Here is an 18,993-nt window from a genome sequence, read left to right on the forward strand (position 1 = left end):
ACAAAAATGCTCCAACAATGCGGTAAATACCTTACCTGAACAATTTGTTACAGGTGGAAAAATGCTCTAACAATGCATGTTTTGTTCTCATGACAGAACTGACCATGAAACAACTTTCAGCTCAGACAACGTCAACGTCATCATCTGAAACAACACCTGGGACTTCATCAACAACCACACAAATGACCAACCACGTTACCGATTTCACCACACCAGGTGATTCAACATTTCAAACGTCAGGACCAATCAGTGGAACCTCTGAATTAGCTTGGACACACAACACAACAACAGAACCATCAACAACACAAACAACAACTGAGGTGGGAACACTAACCTCCACAAAGACAACAACACCAGCAAAAACATCAACAACAGAACCTTCAACAACACAATCATCCCCTGAGGTGGGACCACTTACCTCCACAAAGACAACAACACCAGCAGAAACAACAACAGAACCGTCAACAACACAATCAACTCCTGAGGTGGGAACACTTCCCTCCACAAAGACAACAACAACACCAGCAGAAACAACAACAGAACCGTCAACAACACAATCAACTCCTGAGGTGGGAACACTTCCCTCCACAAAGACAACAACACCAGCAAAAACATCAACAACAGAACCTTCAACAACACAATCAACCCGTGAGGTCGGAACACTTACCTCCACAAAGACAACAACAACACCAGCAGAAACAACAACAGAACCTTCAACAACACAATCAACCCGTGAGGTCGGAACACTTACCTCCACAAAGACAACAACAACACCAGCAGAAACAACAACAGAACCATCAACAACACAATCAACTCCTGAGGTGGGAACACTAACCACCACAAAGACGCCAACAACACCAGCAGAAACAACAACTGAGGTGGGAACACTTACCTCCACAAAGACAACAACAACACCAGCAGAAACAACAACAGAACCGTCAACAACACAATCAACTCCTGAGGTGGGAACACTTCCCTCCACAAAGACAACAACACCAGCAAAAACATCAACAACAGAACCTTCAACAACACAATCAACCCGTGAGGTCGGAACACTTACCTCCACAAAGACAACAACAACACCAGCAGAAACAACAACAGAACCATCAACAACACAATCAACCCCTGAGGTGGGAACACTAACCACCACAAAGACGCCAACAACACCAGCAGAAACAACAACAGAACCATCAACAACACAATCAACCCCTGAGATGGGAACACTAACCTCCACAAAGACGCCAACAACACCAGCAGAAACAACAACAGAACCATCAACAACACAATCAACCCCTGAGATGGGAACACTAACCTCCACAAAGACGCCAACAACACCAGCAGAAACAACAACAGAACCATCAACAACACAATCAACCCCTGAGGTGGGAACACTTACCACCACAAAGACGCCAACAACACCAGCAGAAACAACAACAGAACCATCAACAACACAATCAACTCCTGAGGTGGGAACACTAACCACCACAAAGATGCCAACAACACCAGCAGAAACAACAACAGAACCATCAACAACACAATCAACTCCTGAGGTGGGAACACTAACCACCACAAAGACGCCAACAACACCAGCAGAAACAACAACTGAGGTGGGAACACTTACCTCCACAAAGACAACAACAACACCAGCAGAAACAACAACAGAACCGTCAACAACACAATCAACTCCTGAGGTGGGAACACTTCCCTCCACAAAGACAACAACACCAGCAAAAACATCAACAACAGAACCTTCAACAACACAATCAACCCGTGAGGTCGGAACACTTACCTCCACAAAGACAACAACAACACCAGCAGAAACAACAACAGAACCATCAACAACACAATCAACCCCTGAGGTGGGAACACTAACCACCACAAAGACGCCAACAACACCAGCAGAAACAACAACAGAACCATCAACAACACAATCAACCCCTGAGATGGGAACACTAACCTCCACAAAAACGCCAACAACACCAGCAGAAACAACAACAGAACCATCAACAACACAATCAACCCCTGAGGTGGGAACACTAACCTCCACAAAGACGCCAACAACACCAGCAAAAACAACAACAGAACCATCAACAACACAATCAACCCCTGAGATGGGAACACTAACCTCCACAAAGACAACAACAACACCAGCAGAAACAACAACAGAACCTTCAACAACACAATCAACCCCTGAGGTGGGAACACTAACCTCCACAAAGACGCCAACAACACCAGCAGAAACAACAACAGAACCGTCAACAACACAATCAACCCCTGAGGTGGGAAAACTTACCTCCACAAAGACAACAACACCAGCAGAAACAACAACAGAACCATCAACAACACAATCATCCCCTGAGGTGGGACCACTTACCTCCACAAAGACGCCAACAACACCAGCAGAAACAACAACAGAACCATCAACAACACAATCATCCCCTGAGGTGGGACCACTTACCTCCACAAAGACAACAACACCAGCAGAAACAACAACAGAACCATCAACAACACAATCATCCCCTGAGGTGGGACTACTTACCTCCACAAAGACAACAACACCAGCAGAAACAACAACAGAACCGTCAACAACACAATCAACCCCTGAGGTGGGAACACTTCCCTCGACAAAGACAACAACACCAGCAGAAACATCAACAACAGAACCGTCAACAACACAATCAACTCCTGAGGTGGGAACACTAACCACCACAAAGACAACAACACCAGCAGAAACAACAACAACAGAACCGTCAACAACACAATCAACCCCTGAGGTGAGAACACGAACCACCGCAAAGACAACAACACCAGCAGAAACAACAACAGAACCATCGACAACACAATCAACCCCTGAGGTGGGAACACTTACCACCACAAAGACAACAACACCAGCAGAAACAACAACAGAACCATCGACAACACAATCAACCCCTGAGGTCGGAACACTAACCACCACAAAGACGCCAACAACACCAGCAGAAACAACAACAGAACCATCGACAACACAATCAACCCCTGAGGTCGGAACACTTACCACCACAAAGACGCCAACAACACCAGCAGAAACAACAACAGAACCGTCAACAACACAATCCACTCCTGAGGTCGGAACACTTACCACCACAAAGACGCCAACAACACCAGCAGAAACAACAACAGAACCGTCAACAACACAATCAACTCCTGAGGTCGGAACACTTACCACCACAAAGACGCCAACAACACCAGCAGAAATAACAACAGAACCATCAACAACACAATCAACCCCTGAGGTGGGAACACTTACCACCACAAAGACGCCAACAACACCAGCAGAAACAACAACAGAACCGTCAACAACACAATCAACCCCTGAGGTCGGAACACTAACCACCACAAAGATGCCAACAACACCAGCAGAAACAACAACAGAACCATCAACAACACAATCAACCCCTGAGGTGGGAACACTAACCTCCACAAAGACGCCAACAACACCAGCAGAAACAACAACAGAACCGTCAACAACACAATCAACCCCTGAGGTGGGAACACTTACCACCACAAAGACGCCAACAACACCAGCAGAAACAACAACAGAACCATCAACAACACAATCAACTCCTGAGGTCAGAACACTAACCACCACAAAGATGCCAACAACACCAGCAGAAACAACAACAGAACCGTCAACAACACAATCAACTCCTGAGGTGGGAACAGTAACCACCACAAAGACGCCAACAACACCAGCAGAAACAACAACAGAACCGTCAACAACACAATCAACCCCTGAGGTGGGAAAACTTACCTCCACAAAGACAACAACACCAGCAGAAACAACAACAGAACCATCAACAACACAATCATCCCCTGAGGTGGGACCACTTACCTCCACAAAGACGCCAACAACACCAGCAGAAACAACAACAGAACCATCAACAACACAATCATCCCCTGAGGTGGGACCACTTACCTCCACAAAGACAACAACACCAGCAGAAACAACAACAGAACCATCAACAACACAATCATCCCCTGAGGTGGGACTGCTTACCTCCACAAAGACAACAACACCAGCAGAAACAACAACAGAACCGTCAACAACACAATCAACCCCTGAGGTGGGAACACTTCCCTCGACAAAGACAACAACACCAGCAGAAACATCAACAACAGAACCGTCAACAACACAATCAACTCCTGAGGTGGGAACACTAACCACCACAAAGCCAACAACACCAGCAGAAACAACAACAACAGAACAGTCAACAACACAATCAACCCCTGAGATGAGAACACTAACCACCGCAAAGACAACAACACCAGCAGAAACAACAACAGAACCATCGACAACACAATCAACCACTGAGGTGGGAACACTTACCTCCACAAAGACGCCAACAACACCAGCAGAAACAACAACAGAACCGTCAACAACACAATCAACTCCTGAGGTGGGAACACTAACCTCCACAAAGACGCCAACAACACCAGCAGAAACAACAACAGAACCGTCAACAACACAATCAACCACTGAGGTGGGAACACTTACCACCACAAAGACAACAACACCAGCAGAAACAACAACAGAACCATCAACAACACAATCAACTCCTGAGGTTGGAACACTAACCACCACAAAGATGCCAACAACACCAGCAGAAACAACAACAGAACCATCAACAACACAATCAACCACTGAGGTGGGAACACTTACCACCACAAAGACAACAACACCAGCAGAAACATCAACAACAGAACCGTCAACAACACAATCAACTCCTGAGGTTGGAACACTTCCCTCCACAAAGACGCCAACAACACCAGCAGAAACAACAACAACAGAACCGCCAACAACACAATCAACTCCTGAGGTTGGAACACTTACCACCACAAAGACGCCAACAACACCAGCAGAAACAACAACAGAACCGTCAACAACACAATCAACCACTGAGGTGGGAAAACTTACCACCACAAAGACAACAACACCAGCAGAAACAACAACAGAACCATCAACAACACAATCAACTCCTGAGGTTGGAACACTAACCACCACAAAGATGCCAACAACACCAGCAGAAACAACAACAGAACCATCAACAACACAATCAACCACTGAGGTGGGAACACTTACCACCACAAAGACAACAACACCAGCAGAAACAACAACAACAGAACCATCAACAACACAATCAACTCCTGAGGTTGGAACACTAACCACCACAAAGACAACAACACCAGCAGAAACAACAACAACAGAACCGTCAACAACACAATCAACTCCTGAGGTTGGAACACTTCCCTCCACAAAGACGCCAACAACACAAGCAGAAACATCAACAACAGAACCATCAACAACACAATCAACCCCTGAGGTGGGAACACTACCCTCCACAAAGATGCCAACAACACCAGCAGAAACAACAACAACAACAGAACCATCAACAACACAATCAACTCCTGAGGTTGGAACACTAACCACCACAAAGATGCCAACAACACCAGCAGAAACAACAACAGAACCATCAACAACACAATCAACCACTGAGGTGGGAACACTTACCACCACAAATACAACAACACCAGCAGAAACATCAACAACAGAACCGTCAACAACACAATCAACTCCTGAGGTTGGAACACTTACCACCACAAAGACGCCAACAACACAAGCAGAAACATCAACAACAGAACCATCAACAACACAATCAACCCCTGAGGTGGGAACACTACCCTCCACAAAGACAACAACACCAGCAGAAACAACAACAACAGAACCATCAACAACACAATCAACCCCTGAGGTGGAAACACTAACCACCACCAAGACGCCAACAACACCAGCAGAAACAACAACAGAACCGTCAACAACACAATCAACCCCTGAGGTGGAAACACTAACGACCACAAAGACGCCAACAACACCAGCAGAAACAACAACAGAACCATCAACAACACAATCAACCATTGAAGTCGGAACACTTATCACCACAAAGATGCCCACAACACCAGTAGAACCAACAACAACAGAACCATCAAAAACACAATCAACCACTGAGGTGGGAACACTTACCACCACAAAGACAACAACACCAGGAGAAACAACAACAACAGAACCATCAACAACACAATCAACCACTGAGGTGGGAACACTTACCACCACAAAGACAACAACACCAGCAGAAACAACAACTGAACCATCAACAACAGAACCATCAACAACAGAACCATCAACAATGGAACCATCAACAACAGAAACAACAACAGAAACAACAGAAATGTCAACAACATCACAATCAACCCCTGAAGTGGTAACTCTCACTAACACAAAGATATCAACATCAAAACCGACATCCCAGGCACCAACTCCAGGTAAGAACACTTTTATATTTCAATGTTGTACTGCACTTGAAATGTCATATTGGTTCTTCACTTGTGTCCCCCGTCGCTCAGTGGAGCGAAAGGGGGACTATGGCTTTCCTCTCCGTCCGTGTGTCCGTCCGTCCGTCCGTGTGTCCGTCCGTCCGTGCGTGCGTGTGTGCGTGCGTGCGGGCGTGCGTGTGTGCGTGCGTGCGGGCGTGCGTGCGTGCGTAAGCGAAGGACCGCATTCGAATTTGGTGTGTGGGTGCAACCCACGTCAAAATCCAAGATGGCCGCCGCCATGTAAGTCTGATGCCATGTATGACTGAACCTTGTAACCTGCATATCTTGAAAAATAAGTGAAGTACCAACTTCTAATTTGGTGTGTGGGTGTACCTCGGCACAAGGAAGAACGCGATTGAAAATTGGGTCGCCACGTCAAAATCCAAGATGGCCGCCACCATATATATGTCTGAACCTTGTGAGCGAAATATCTTGAAAAATAAGCGATGTACCAACTTCTAATCTGGTGTGTGGGTGTATCTAGGCACAAGGAGGAACGCTGTTTAAAATTGGGTCGCCACGTCAAAATCCAAGATGGCCGCCGCCATGTACGTCTGAACCTTGTGAGATGAATATCTTGAAAAATAATCGAAGTACCAACTTCTAATTTGGTGTGTGGGTGTATCTCGGCATAAGGAAGAACGCTATTGTAAATTGGGTCGCCACGTCAAAATCCAAGATGGCCGCCCCCATGTATGTCTGAACCTTGTGAGATGAATATCTTGAAAAATAAGCGAAGTACCAACTTCTAATTTTGTGTGTCGGTGTATCTCGGCATAAGGAAGAACGCTATTGTAAATTGGGACGCCACGTCAAAATCCAATATGGCCACCACCATATATATGTCTGAACCTTGTGAGCGTAATATCTTGAAAAATAAGCAAAGTACCAACTTCTAATCTGGTGTTTGGGTGTATCTGGGCACAAGGAAGAACGCTATTGAAAATTGGGTCGCCACGTCAAAATCCAAGATGGCCGCCGCCATGTATGTCTGAACCTTGTGAGTGGAATATCTTGAAAAATAAGCGAAGTACCAACTTCTAATCTGGTGTGTGGGTGTATCTAGGCATAAGGAAGAACGCTATTGAAAATTGGGTGGCCACGTCAAAATCCAAGATGGCCGCCTCCATGTATGTCTGAACCTTGTGAGCGAAATATCATATCATAGCATGTTTTCTGCGTCCTCCACTTTGTTAACTCACATCACTTCACCGATGGGGGACCTAGGCGTAACGCTTGTTGTCCTTGTGATCAACTCTCATGAGTCTCATCTTACTATAATTTACCAAATGTCCGTCCGTCCGTCTGTTCGAAGGTACCGCTAAAACGGCTGAACCGATCCAACGATATTTTTCGTGTGTGATCCTAGGCCCCCCTCGAGTAAAATCGGCTATGTTGTTTTTCCAATTTTCCAAGTTTTCCAATTTTCCAGTTTTACCAAACACGATGGAATAATATTTACCGATATGAACAGTGATGTGGCTTTTATTGAAATTCTACAAATACTGTTAAATTTTGATGAGAATTATGAACCTGCCGCGAATGCGGAAGTGGACAGATTATGGCAATGAGCGGGTTTGATAATATCCCAATACAACCGTCATTTAAAACAGTATTTTGTTAAAGTATCAATTGATGATTGGAATTGAGTGAATACAAGTACGATTTTGAATTCGTAATTGTATTCACCCAACCGTACGGAACTTCACATCAGGATTGAAAAATTTGTTTGTGTCACGAATATTGTTAAAAGTTTATTTTTTATATTAATGCTATTTAATTTGCGATTGGAGTTCTGCTGTTTGGAATGAAAAAAGAGATATCGAGTTCAAGTGAATGACGAAATGTCGTAAGAGTTTCTACTTTCTAAATGTGAAATTCGCGGATCGCCAAATGCAGATTCGCCATTGACTGGGTATGGAACAAACGTATCCGTTTGTTTGCCAACGGGTACGTTTTTCATGGAAGTCCTTCACGAACTTGCTGTCCATGTCTGATGTGCGACTGAAGGTGCTACAGTAATACGGAATTTATTGGTTTCATGTTTTAGCATTCGCCGTTTCTGCATTGACTGTTTGCTTCTGGCCTCCCACCCGTGCTAAGCAAGGAAAGAATAGATATGCGTAGCACGGGCACCTCACTCGTATTTATAATTTACAAATCCTATATTATATGGTAATTGTTCTGGGAACGTATAAACATGTCCTGAGATCGTTCCCTCGAGCATTCTTGGGTAAAATGCCAGGGGCATAGAAAAGGCCCTTTTATATAAGGGTATAATTTTGCTACCTCGGAGACATGCTGAATGGAGAAGGTGGATCAGACTCGGCAACGGTTGCTAGAGTGAGATGTGCATGGAAGCAGTTTCGGGAACTGAGTGGCGTGCTGACGAGGAGGGGAGTGTCGTTGAAGCTGAAGGGAAAGGTGTATGCTGCATGTGTGAGAAGTGTTAGTGTTATGAGTTACTAGCAGAAGTACCCGGCATTGCCGGGCGGGGGAGGGGAGGGGGGGGGAGGGGAACGGGGGGGGGGGGGAGCGAGCCCCTTGGCAAAGCGAGCGATTTTTTTTTTCATAGCGTCATAGCGTTCATAGCGTCATAGCGTTCATAGCGTCATATCGTTCATAGCGTCATAGCGTTTCATAGCGTCATAGCGATTTTTTTTTTCATAGCGTCATAGCGTCATAGCGTCATAGCGTTCATAGCGTCATAGCGTTTCATAGCGTCATAGTGATTTTTTTTTTCATAGCGTCATAGCGTCATATCGTTCATAGCGTCATAGCGTCATAGCGTTCATAGCGTCATAGCGTCATAGCGTCATCACGTGATCGCTCTGAGCGAATCAGCACCCACCTGCTCTGATTCCATTGATTCCGTGCGCTGAAATGCGCTGAGGTAAATATGAATAAAAAATATGGATCGTCAAATATTTTGAGTTCGGCCATGTTCGTCCCACGCTCAATGGCCATGTCTATGTCAAATATCAAGCACGTAAGCCTCTCCGTTTAGGAGTCTATCGGTAACATTACACACACACACACACACACACACACACACACACACACACACACACACACACACACACACAAACTGTGTTTTATATATATAGATGGGACCGAGACATGGGTAATGAATGTAGAGCAGCAACGAAGGCTGGAAAGGGTGGAAATGCGAATGGTTCGGTGGATGTGCGGAATATCGTTGAGAGAGAGGAAGACAAATGATGAATTGCGAAATATGATGGGAATAGAGCCTGTGATTGATGCTGTGAAGATGAACAGGTTGAGATGGTTTGGTCATGTGTTGAGGAAGGATGAAAGTGACTGGTTGAGAAGAGTGATGGAAATGAATGTAGAAGGAAGTAGAGGACGGGGAAGACCGAGAAAGACTTGGCTAAAGATGGTGGAAGAAGAAATGCGGGCAAGGGGGTTAACAAGGGGAGATGCAGAAAATAGGGCAAAATGGAGAAGATTGTCATGGGGACCGCAAGGCTAATACCCGCTCGAGCTGGGAAAATGGCCTTAAAATGCATGTTGTATATAAGGGTATGTGCCAGGTGGCAAACAATAGAAAATAATGGACATTCCAGAGCTTATAGAAAATGTCGAACAATAGAAAATAATGGACATTCCATAGGTTATAGAAAATGTCGAACAATAGAAAAGAAGGGACATTCCATAGGTAATAGAAAATGTCGAACAACAGAAAAGAATGGACATTCCAGAGCTTATAGAAAATGTCGAACAATAGAAAAGAATGGACATTCCATAGCTTATAGAAAATGTCGAACAATAGAAAAGAATGGACATTCCATAGGTTATAGAAAATGTCGAACAATAGAAAAGAATGGACATTCCATAGGTAATAGAAAATGTCGAACAATAGAAAAGAATGGACATTCCAGAGCTTATAGAAAATGTCGAACAATAGAAAAGAATGGACATTCTATAGTTTATAGAAAATGTCGAACAATAGAAAAGAATGACATTCCATAGGTAATAGAAAATGTCGAACAATAGAAAAGAAGGGACATTCCATAGGTATTTGAAAATGTCGAACAATAGAAAAGAAGGGACATTCCATAGGTATTTGAAAATGTCGAACAATAGAAAAGAAGGGACATTTCAAGGTAATAGAAAATGTCGAACAATAGAAAAAAAGGGACATTCCACAGGTAATAGAAAATGTCGAACAATAGAAAAGAAGGGACATTCCATAGGTAATAGAAAATGTCGAACAATAGAAAAGAATGGACATTCCATAGGTAATAGAAAATGTCGAACAACAGAAAAGAATGGACATTCCAGAGCTTATAGAAAATGTCGAACAATAGAAAGGAATGGACATTCCATAGCTTATAGAAAATGTCAAACAATAGAAAAGAATGGACATTCCATAGGTAATAGAAAATGTCGAACAATAGAAAAGAATGGACATTCCAGAGCTTATAGAAAATGTCGAACAATAGAAAAGAATGACATTCCATAGGTAATAGAAAATGTCGAACAATAGAAAAGAAGGGACATTCCGTAGGCAATAGAAAATGTCAAACAATAGAAAAGAAGGGACATTCCAGAGGTAATAGAAAATGTCGAACAATAGAAAAGAAGGGACATTTCACAGGTATTAGAAAATGTCGAACAATAGAAAAGAAGGGACATTCCATAGGTAATAGAAAATGTCAAACAATAGAAAAGAAGGGACATTCCATAGGTAATAGAAATTGTCAAACAATAGAAAAGAATGGACATTCCATAGCTTATAGAAAATGTCGAACAATAGAAAAGAATGACATTCCATAGGTAATAGAAAATGTCGAACAATAGTAAAGAATGGACATTCCACAGGTAATAGAAAATGTCAAACCATAGAAAAGAAGGGACATTCCATAGCTTATAGAAAATGTCGAACAATAGAAAAGAATGGACATTCCATAGCCTATAGAAAATGTCGAACAATAGAAAAGAATGGAGATTCCAGAGCTTATAGAAAATGTCAAACCATAGAAAAGAATGGACATTCCATAGCTTATAGAAAATGTCGAACAATAGAAAAGAATGGAGATTCCAGAGCTTATAGAAAATGTCAAACAATAGAAAAGAATGACATTCCATAGGTATTAGAAAATGTTGAACAATAGAAAAGAAGGGACATTCCATAGGTAATAGAAAATGTCAAACAATAGAAAAGAAGGGACATTCCATAGGTAATAGAAAATGTCGAACAATATAAAAGAATGGACATTTCATAGCTTATAGAAAATATCGAACAATATAAAAGAAGGGACATTCCATAGGTAAGAGAAAATGTCGAACAATAGAAAAGAATGAACATTCCATAGCTCATAGAAAATGTCGAACAACAGAAAAGAATGGACATTCCATAGCTTATATAAAATGTCGAACAATAGAAAAGAATGACATTCCAGAGCTTATAGGAAATGTCGAACAATAGAAAAAAGGGACATTCCACAGGTAATAGAAAATGTCGAACAACAGAAAAGAATGGACATTCCATAGCTTATATAAAATGTCGAACAATAGAAAAGAATGACATTCCAGAGCTTATAGGAAATGTCGAACAATAGAAAAAAGGGACATTCCACAGGTAATAGAAAATGTCAAACAACAGAAAAGAATGCACATTCCACAGGTAATAGAAAATTTCGAACAATATAAAAGAATCGACATTCCAGGGTGCGGGGTTCCATTATGGCTGAACCGGCCAGCGCGAGCCGCACTTGCGCAGGTAGCTTGCGGAGGAAAAGCGCTCGGAAAAGGAAATCCGGGCATTTGTCGCTAAGAAGGGACAACATATAATCCATCCGAATGGACGGTCGTGTGTCGCCGATGGCGGGAAGGTCAAGGAGGCGATCGGCGCGGTCGGCCTCTGTGAGCCCAAACGTGGTGAGGAGCAGTCGTTTGAGCGACGCGTACATGTGGGCGCCCGGCGGGTGCTGAAAGACGGACACGACACGGGCGGCAGTGCCGGGCCCGAGGGCGGCGACCATGTGAAAGTACATGGTGTCGTCCGCCGTGATGCCCCGGAGCTGGAATTGGGCTTCGGCCTGCACAAACCAAACGTCGGCCTGTGCTTCCCAGAACTCCGGGAGTTTAACGGCGACAGCGTTGGTAGCCATGGCACGTTCAGGGGTCAGCTACGGCTGAACCAGTCGGGGTCACCAGTGTGGTGCTGTGCACACACAACCCGTTTGCCGAGAAGGTAGGCCACCACTCGTTGTATAAAACCAAACACTTTATTCTATGCTCGCACGTACCGACTTTCGAGCCCGCATATATGTCCCGAGGCCATGCATTGCCCTCGGGCGTGGCCGGTCGGCCGAAAGGCGGGGCATGTATTTCAGTTCCACCCTGCGCCTCAAGACGCCTTTGCTCCGGGCGTGGCCCGAGCCGTGCTTCCACGCCCGGTCGCTCGCGTCACCCACTGGTGCGCGGAATTATTACCCGCTGGCATTGTGTCCGCCACAATATCAACATTTAGCTCAGCGAATGTCATTCGCGGTGTCAGTATTTGATGAACTTATAAAGACTTAGTTCCAGATTTGTCAATGGCTGAGGTATATTAACAAACGAATAAAACAGAAATCTTTCGGTTTTTCCAAGATTGCTTCTGTACCACGAAACCTATGACGTCATAATTATTACTGAAAATTTATACAAGAGGAGGTGCTCCGACGGGGAAAATTGTGTCAATTGGACCAACGGTTGCCAAGAAAATGTTTTTTTTTAAAATGCAGACACATACATACTTACGACATATGTACGTATGCAACTGATTGCTTTTTTTTTTTTTTTTTTTTTTTTTTTGTATACAAGGTCGAGGCTCGTGAAAGAGCGAACATTAATCACACAGAAAGACAAACCGACACATAAAACATATAACATAGGGAGCGGTAGACAAGATGGGGAGAGAGGGGGAAGGACACAAACACAACATTTGAGAGCAGGGACCGAGAGACATGGAGACATCGAGAGATCTGAGAGAGGGCGAGGGCTTTGGGGGGGGGGGGGGCGTGGGAAGGGGGCGGTGGGAGAGTTATAAAACATATGGACACTGCCAGGACTTCCAGGAAAGAAGTTGGAATTTCAAACAAGGTGGATCTGGGGTGAATTAGCGGGGGTAGAAAAGATCAAGGTTTTGGATGGGGGAAGATAAGAGATGGTGGTGAACAGCTGTTTTAAAGACCTGGAGGGAGGAGTGGGATTGAAGGGAGTGAGGGAGTTTGTTCCAGAGGCGGGAGAAAAGAGGAATGAAAGAGTGAAGGTGAGCAGAGAGCCGAGATTTCGGCAGTTTAACCATCAGAGGGTTGCTGGCAGATCTTGTGCGACCTGTAGGAATATTTGGGGGACAGAGCACAGAGAGAGCTGGGGGTGCAAGGCCGGAGAGGAGTCGGTAGAAGACAGAAAGACCACCTACCTGCCTGCGGTGAGTGAGTGAAAGGCCCTCAGAGATAGCTTCATCGCGGGAGATTCCAATAATTCTGAAAGCTTTGGTTTCAACAGCGTGAAGCCGAGCTAGGTGTGAGGCAGGAGCACCGGCCCATAGGGGAGAACAGTATTCCATTGAGCTGCGGATGAAAGCCTTGTATGTGGTGAGGAGCTCAGGTGTGCCGAGGAAGGACTTCGCACGACGGAGGATGCCCAGTCGGCGACTGGCTTTGGAGGCCAGCTTGGAAATGTGGTTTTCCCAAGAAAGATCATGGCAGATAGTGAGACCCAAAATCTTGAGCGACAGAACTTCTTGGAGAGGATTGTTGAGAAAGTAGATGGGAGGGTTGTCCAGTCGATCTTTTCGGAGAGACATAGTAAGAATGTGAGATTTGTCAGGATTGAAAGACATGTTCCACTTGTTTGACCAGTCTGTGATTTTGTCCAGGTCTTCAGAGAGTGAGGAAGCAGCAGACTGCCGATCTGAGGGAAGAGGAATGGAGCGGCAGAGAGTGGAGTCATCAGCAAAGAGATAGAGAGGATTTTCGAGAGAGTCAGAGAGATCATTGATGAAGACCAGAAAAAGCACGGGGCCCAGAACACTGCCTTGGGGAACTCCAGCCTGAACAGGAAGAGGAGATGAGAGAAACCCATTCAGGGCCACACGTTGACGACGACTAGAGAGGAAGTCCGCCAGCCATGCGTGGAGATTTCCATGGATACCAAAGGAGGAGAGTTTGGTGAGCAGAGCGGGGTGCCAGACCGTGTCGAAGGCACGTGATATGTCGAGGGAGACAGCTCTAATTTCCTGTTTGGCATTGAGGACCTCCATCCATTGTTGAGACAGCAGAAGCAGCATGTCCAGAGTAGAGTGACCTGGTCTGAAACCAAATTGATGATCAGAGATCAAGCCATTGGAGAAGAGGAAAGATTTCATATCCGAAGCAATGATGGATTCCATGACTTTGCTGATAATTGGGAGAAGGCTGATTGGTCTGTAGTTGCTAGGATCTGTTTTTGCACCTTTTTTGTGCAAAGCGGTGATGTTGGCTGATTTCCAAGCAGATGGCAGTTGACCTTGAGCAAAAGAGAGGGTGAAGAGAACAGAGAGAGGGTGAGATAGAGCAGCAGAGCAGGATTTTAGGACCCGTGGGCTGATGCCGTCGGGTCCAGTTGCAGAATCAGAGTCGAGGGTTGACAGAAACTTTTCCACCTTGTCAGGAGGAAAGGACACGGAGTCCAGGAGCAGCAGGGTACGACTGGGTATGGTGGGTACAGAGAGGGATGGGTTTGGGACACAAGATTTAGAGGCAAACACAGAGTTGAGGCATTCAGCTTTTTCACGTGCGGAGTCAGCTGTGTAGCCGTTTGAGGTAAGGGAGGGGATGGAGGGGGAACAAACACCAGAAACGGATTTGACCAGACGCCACCAGGATTTGGAAGAGGGAGACAGATAAGAGAGTTCGGTCTTGAGAACGGAGAGATATTGTTTCCTGGCTCTCCTGAGGGTGGACACACACTTGTTTCGGGCTTTGTGAAAGGAAATGAGATTTCCTTCCGTTGGATTTGCTTTCCAGGAGACGAAGGCAAGTTGTTTCTGGGCAACAGCCTCACCACAAGATTCCGTGTACCATGGACGGGAGGAAGGGTATGACAACTGAAGACGAGATGGGATAAATCTGTGCATGAGAGAGAGCAATTTACTTTGGAAGAATTCCCAGGATGAGTTGATGTCAGAGGTGGTAGAGATGGGAGACCAGTCCAGATGATTGATGGCCGCTTGAAGACCGTGCCAGTTGGCCTGAGTGAGATGCCAGACTCGTCGACGCTGAGCAGGCTCCCTGAGGATGGTCAGAGAGATGTCCACTTTAACAAGGACATGATCAGATGATCCGATCGGAGCAGAAGAAGAGCAGCAGACATTTTCAGGGAAGTTAGTCATAACCAAGTCCAGAAGAGAAGATGTTCCGTTGACTGAGATCCGGGTCGGGAAATTGACAGATTGTGTCAGTCCCAGTGAGTCGCAGAAGTTCTTTGCTGAGGAGCCATGGCTGGTGAGAGAGGTACCCACACCCAGCCAACTGGCATGATGACAGTTGAAATCACCACATATGAGGAAGAGAGAGTTGGGATGAGTAGATAGAAGTTGGTCCATATCATCAGACAGCGAGATGTAGATGGAGTCATCACTGTTTGGTGGACGGTACAACACACATATGAACAAGAGGTGGGAGCGAAGGGGAAGCCGTAGCCAGAGGTATTCCTGGGGGTGAGGTGGAGAGAGTGCAGTGCAGGGCGAGTGAGGAAGAGAGTTTTTGATAAAGATAGCAACCCCGCCTCCAGGACGAGGCTCAGGTCTATCATACCGGAGGAGGGAGTAGCCCGGGAGAGATACTATGGAATCAGAGACATCATAAAGGAGGAAAGTTTCTGTTAAGCAGATCACGTCTGGTTTGACAGAAGCAACCTGTATGGAGAGATCAGTTAAGTTTGAACGAAGGCCCCGGATGTTTGAGGTCCATACCGTTAATGAAGAGGAAGGGGGAGCATCAGATACAGAACAGGGGGGAGGAGGGGTAGGGTAAGATGTGGAAGAGGTGGAAGAGGTAGGGAGAGCTGTTGACCCCGCTTTTCACTTCGCGAGCGCAGGGTAAAACTAGAATGGCATTCGGTTGAGAGCATACCTCCCCCAGGTTGAACAGTTTATGTTTTGTATCCCACTGATGCGGATCTGGTTTCGGACCTGAACCAAAATCGGCTTGTTCTCGTCACCGAACCAACACACCTCCGAGGTTTAGTCATAACTCATCCACTACTTTTTTAAATATCATGTTATACATCGCTTTTCACCCGATCTCCCAATGGTGAAGAATCACTTTATATAACTCTACTAGCCGGACCCGAATCTTCACCAAAATCTAATCATTTCGTCCATGTCACATAAGCTACCTCTCTGCCAAATTTCGTCCGAATCTATCCACAACTTTTTGAGATATCGTATTCACAGACAGACAGACAAACAGACAGGTGTGAAAACATAACCTCCATCCACCTTTGGTGGCGAAGGTAAATACAACCCGTAGCACATATATGAAGCAAAAACATGCATATGGCTTATACACATATATAATACATCGTGGTTGTATACGTGGGATCATTGGAATCAAAGGGAGGTGTAAAGCGCCATTCCTTTATATGGGATAGTTTGTGTATATGGGGTCGTTTCTGTGTGTTTGGGATAGTTTCTGTGTATTTGGGGACGTTTCTGTGTATGTGGGATTGTTTGTGTATTTGGGATCGTTTCTGTGTATATGGGATCGTTTCTGTGTATTTGGGATCGTTTCTGTGTATATGGCATCGTTTCTGTGTATATGGGATCGTTTCTGTGTATTTGGGATCGTTCCTGTGTATATGGGATCGTTTCTGTGTATTTGGGATCGTTTCTGTGTATATGGGATCGTTTCTGTGTATGTGGGATTGTTTGTGTATTTGGGATCGTTTCTGTGTATATGGGATCGTTTCTGTGTATTTGGGATCGGTTCTGTGTATATGGCATCGTTTCTGTGTATATGGGATCGTTTCTGTGTATATGGGATCGTTTCTGTGCATTTGGGATCGTTTCTGTGTATTTGGGATCGTTTCAGTGTTTATGGGATCGTTTCTGTGTGTATGGGATCGTTTCTGTGTATATGGGGTCGTTTCAGTGTATATGGGATCGTTTCTGTGTATTTGGGATCGTTTCTGTGTATATGGGATCGTTTCTGTGTTTATGGGATCGTTTCTGTGTGTATTGGATCGTTTCTGTGTTTATGGGATCGTTTCTGTGTATATGGGATCGTTTCTGTGTATATGGGATCGTTTCTGTGTGTTTGGGATCGTTTCTGTGTATTTCGGATCGTTTCTGTGTATATGGGATCGTTTCTGTGTATATGGGATCGTTTCTGTGTATATGGGATCGTTTCTGTGTATATGGGATCGTTTCTGTGTGTTTGGGATCGTTTCTGTGTATTTCGGATCGTTTCTGTGTATATGGGATCGTTTCTGTGTATATGGGATCGTTTCTGTGTATATGTGATCGTTTCTGTGTATTCAGCTTTAACATGGGGACTGAGCACACGTTTCTCGGCTTCTACTGGATGAAATCGGCTGCAAATTCCAGAAGTCAATACTTTGTACATTGAGGTAATATGTCCCAAATTTCAGAAGTAAATACTTTGTACATCGAGGTAAAATGTTCCAAATTTCAGAAGTAAATGATTTGTACATCGAGGTAATATGTTCCAAATTTCAGACGTAAATACTTTGTACATCGAGGTAATATGTTCCAAATTTCAGAAGTAAATGATTTGTACATCGAGGTAAAATGTTCCAAATATCAGAAGTAAATGATTTGTACATCGAGGTAAAATGTTCCAAATTTCAGAAGTGAATGATTTGTACATCGAGGTAATATGTTCCAAATATCAGAAGTGAATGATTTGTACATCGAGGTAAAATGTTCCAAATATCAGAAGTAAATGGTTTGTACATCGAGGTAAAATGTTCCAAATATCAGAAGTAAATGATTTGTACATCGAGGTAAAATGTTCCAAATTTCAGAAGTAAATGATTTGTACATCGAGGTAAAATGTTCCAAATTTCAGAAGTAAATGGTTTGTACATCGAGGTAAAATGTTCCAAATATCAGAAGTAAATGATTTGTACATCGAGGTAAAATGTTCCAAATTTCAGAAGTAAATGATTTGTACATCGAGGTAACATGTTCCAAATATCAGAAGTAAATGATTTGTACATCGAGGTAAAATGTTCCAAATATCAGAAGTAAATGATTTGTACATCGAGGTAAAATGTTCCAAATTTCAGAAGTAAATGGTTTGTACATCGAGGTAAAATGTTCCAAATATCAGAAGTGAATGATTTGTACATCGAGGTAAAATGTTCCAAATATCAGAAGTAAATGGTTTGTACATCGAGGTAAAATGTTCCAAATATCAGAAGTAAATGGTTTGTACATCGAGGTAAAATGTTCCAAATATCAGAAGTAAATGATTTGTACATCGAGGTAAAATGTTCCAAATATCAGAAGTAAATGATTTGTACATCGAGGTAAAATGTTCCAAATATCAGAAGTAAATGGTT

General features: G+C 44.1%; 1 protein-coding gene across 7 annotated transcripts in view; it reads left to right on the plus strand.

Annotated features, from left to right (window-relative positions):
• The window catches only part of LOC137422850 (uncharacterized), a 156,600-nt gene that overhangs the window by 34,252 nt on the left and 103,355 nt on the right, over positions 1-18,993 (plus strand). For 4 of the 7 annotated variants that reach the window (XR_013622940.1, XM_078775066.1, XM_078775065.1 and 1 more), the window contains exons 2-3: positions 97-3,524; positions 4,188-6,357. Coding sequence is in view for 6 of the 7 variants with exons in the window: in XM_078775066.1 (XP_078631192.1) it covers positions 97-3,524; positions 4,188-6,357 (5,598 nt within the window). In the remaining variant the exon portion in view is untranslated. The remainder of the gene's footprint in view (positions 1-96; positions 3,525-4,187; positions 6,358-18,993) is intronic. The other 3 variants (XM_078775069.1, XM_078775070.1, XM_078775067.1) reach the window with 3 other exon arrangements.

Source organism: Myxine glutinosa, chromosome 3 (genome assembly GCF_964187855.1).
Source record: "Myxine glutinosa chromosome 3, kmMyxGlut1.1, whole genome shotgun sequence".
Lineage (NCBI taxonomy): Eukaryota > Metazoa > Chordata > Myxini > Myxiniformes > Myxinidae > Myxine > Myxine glutinosa.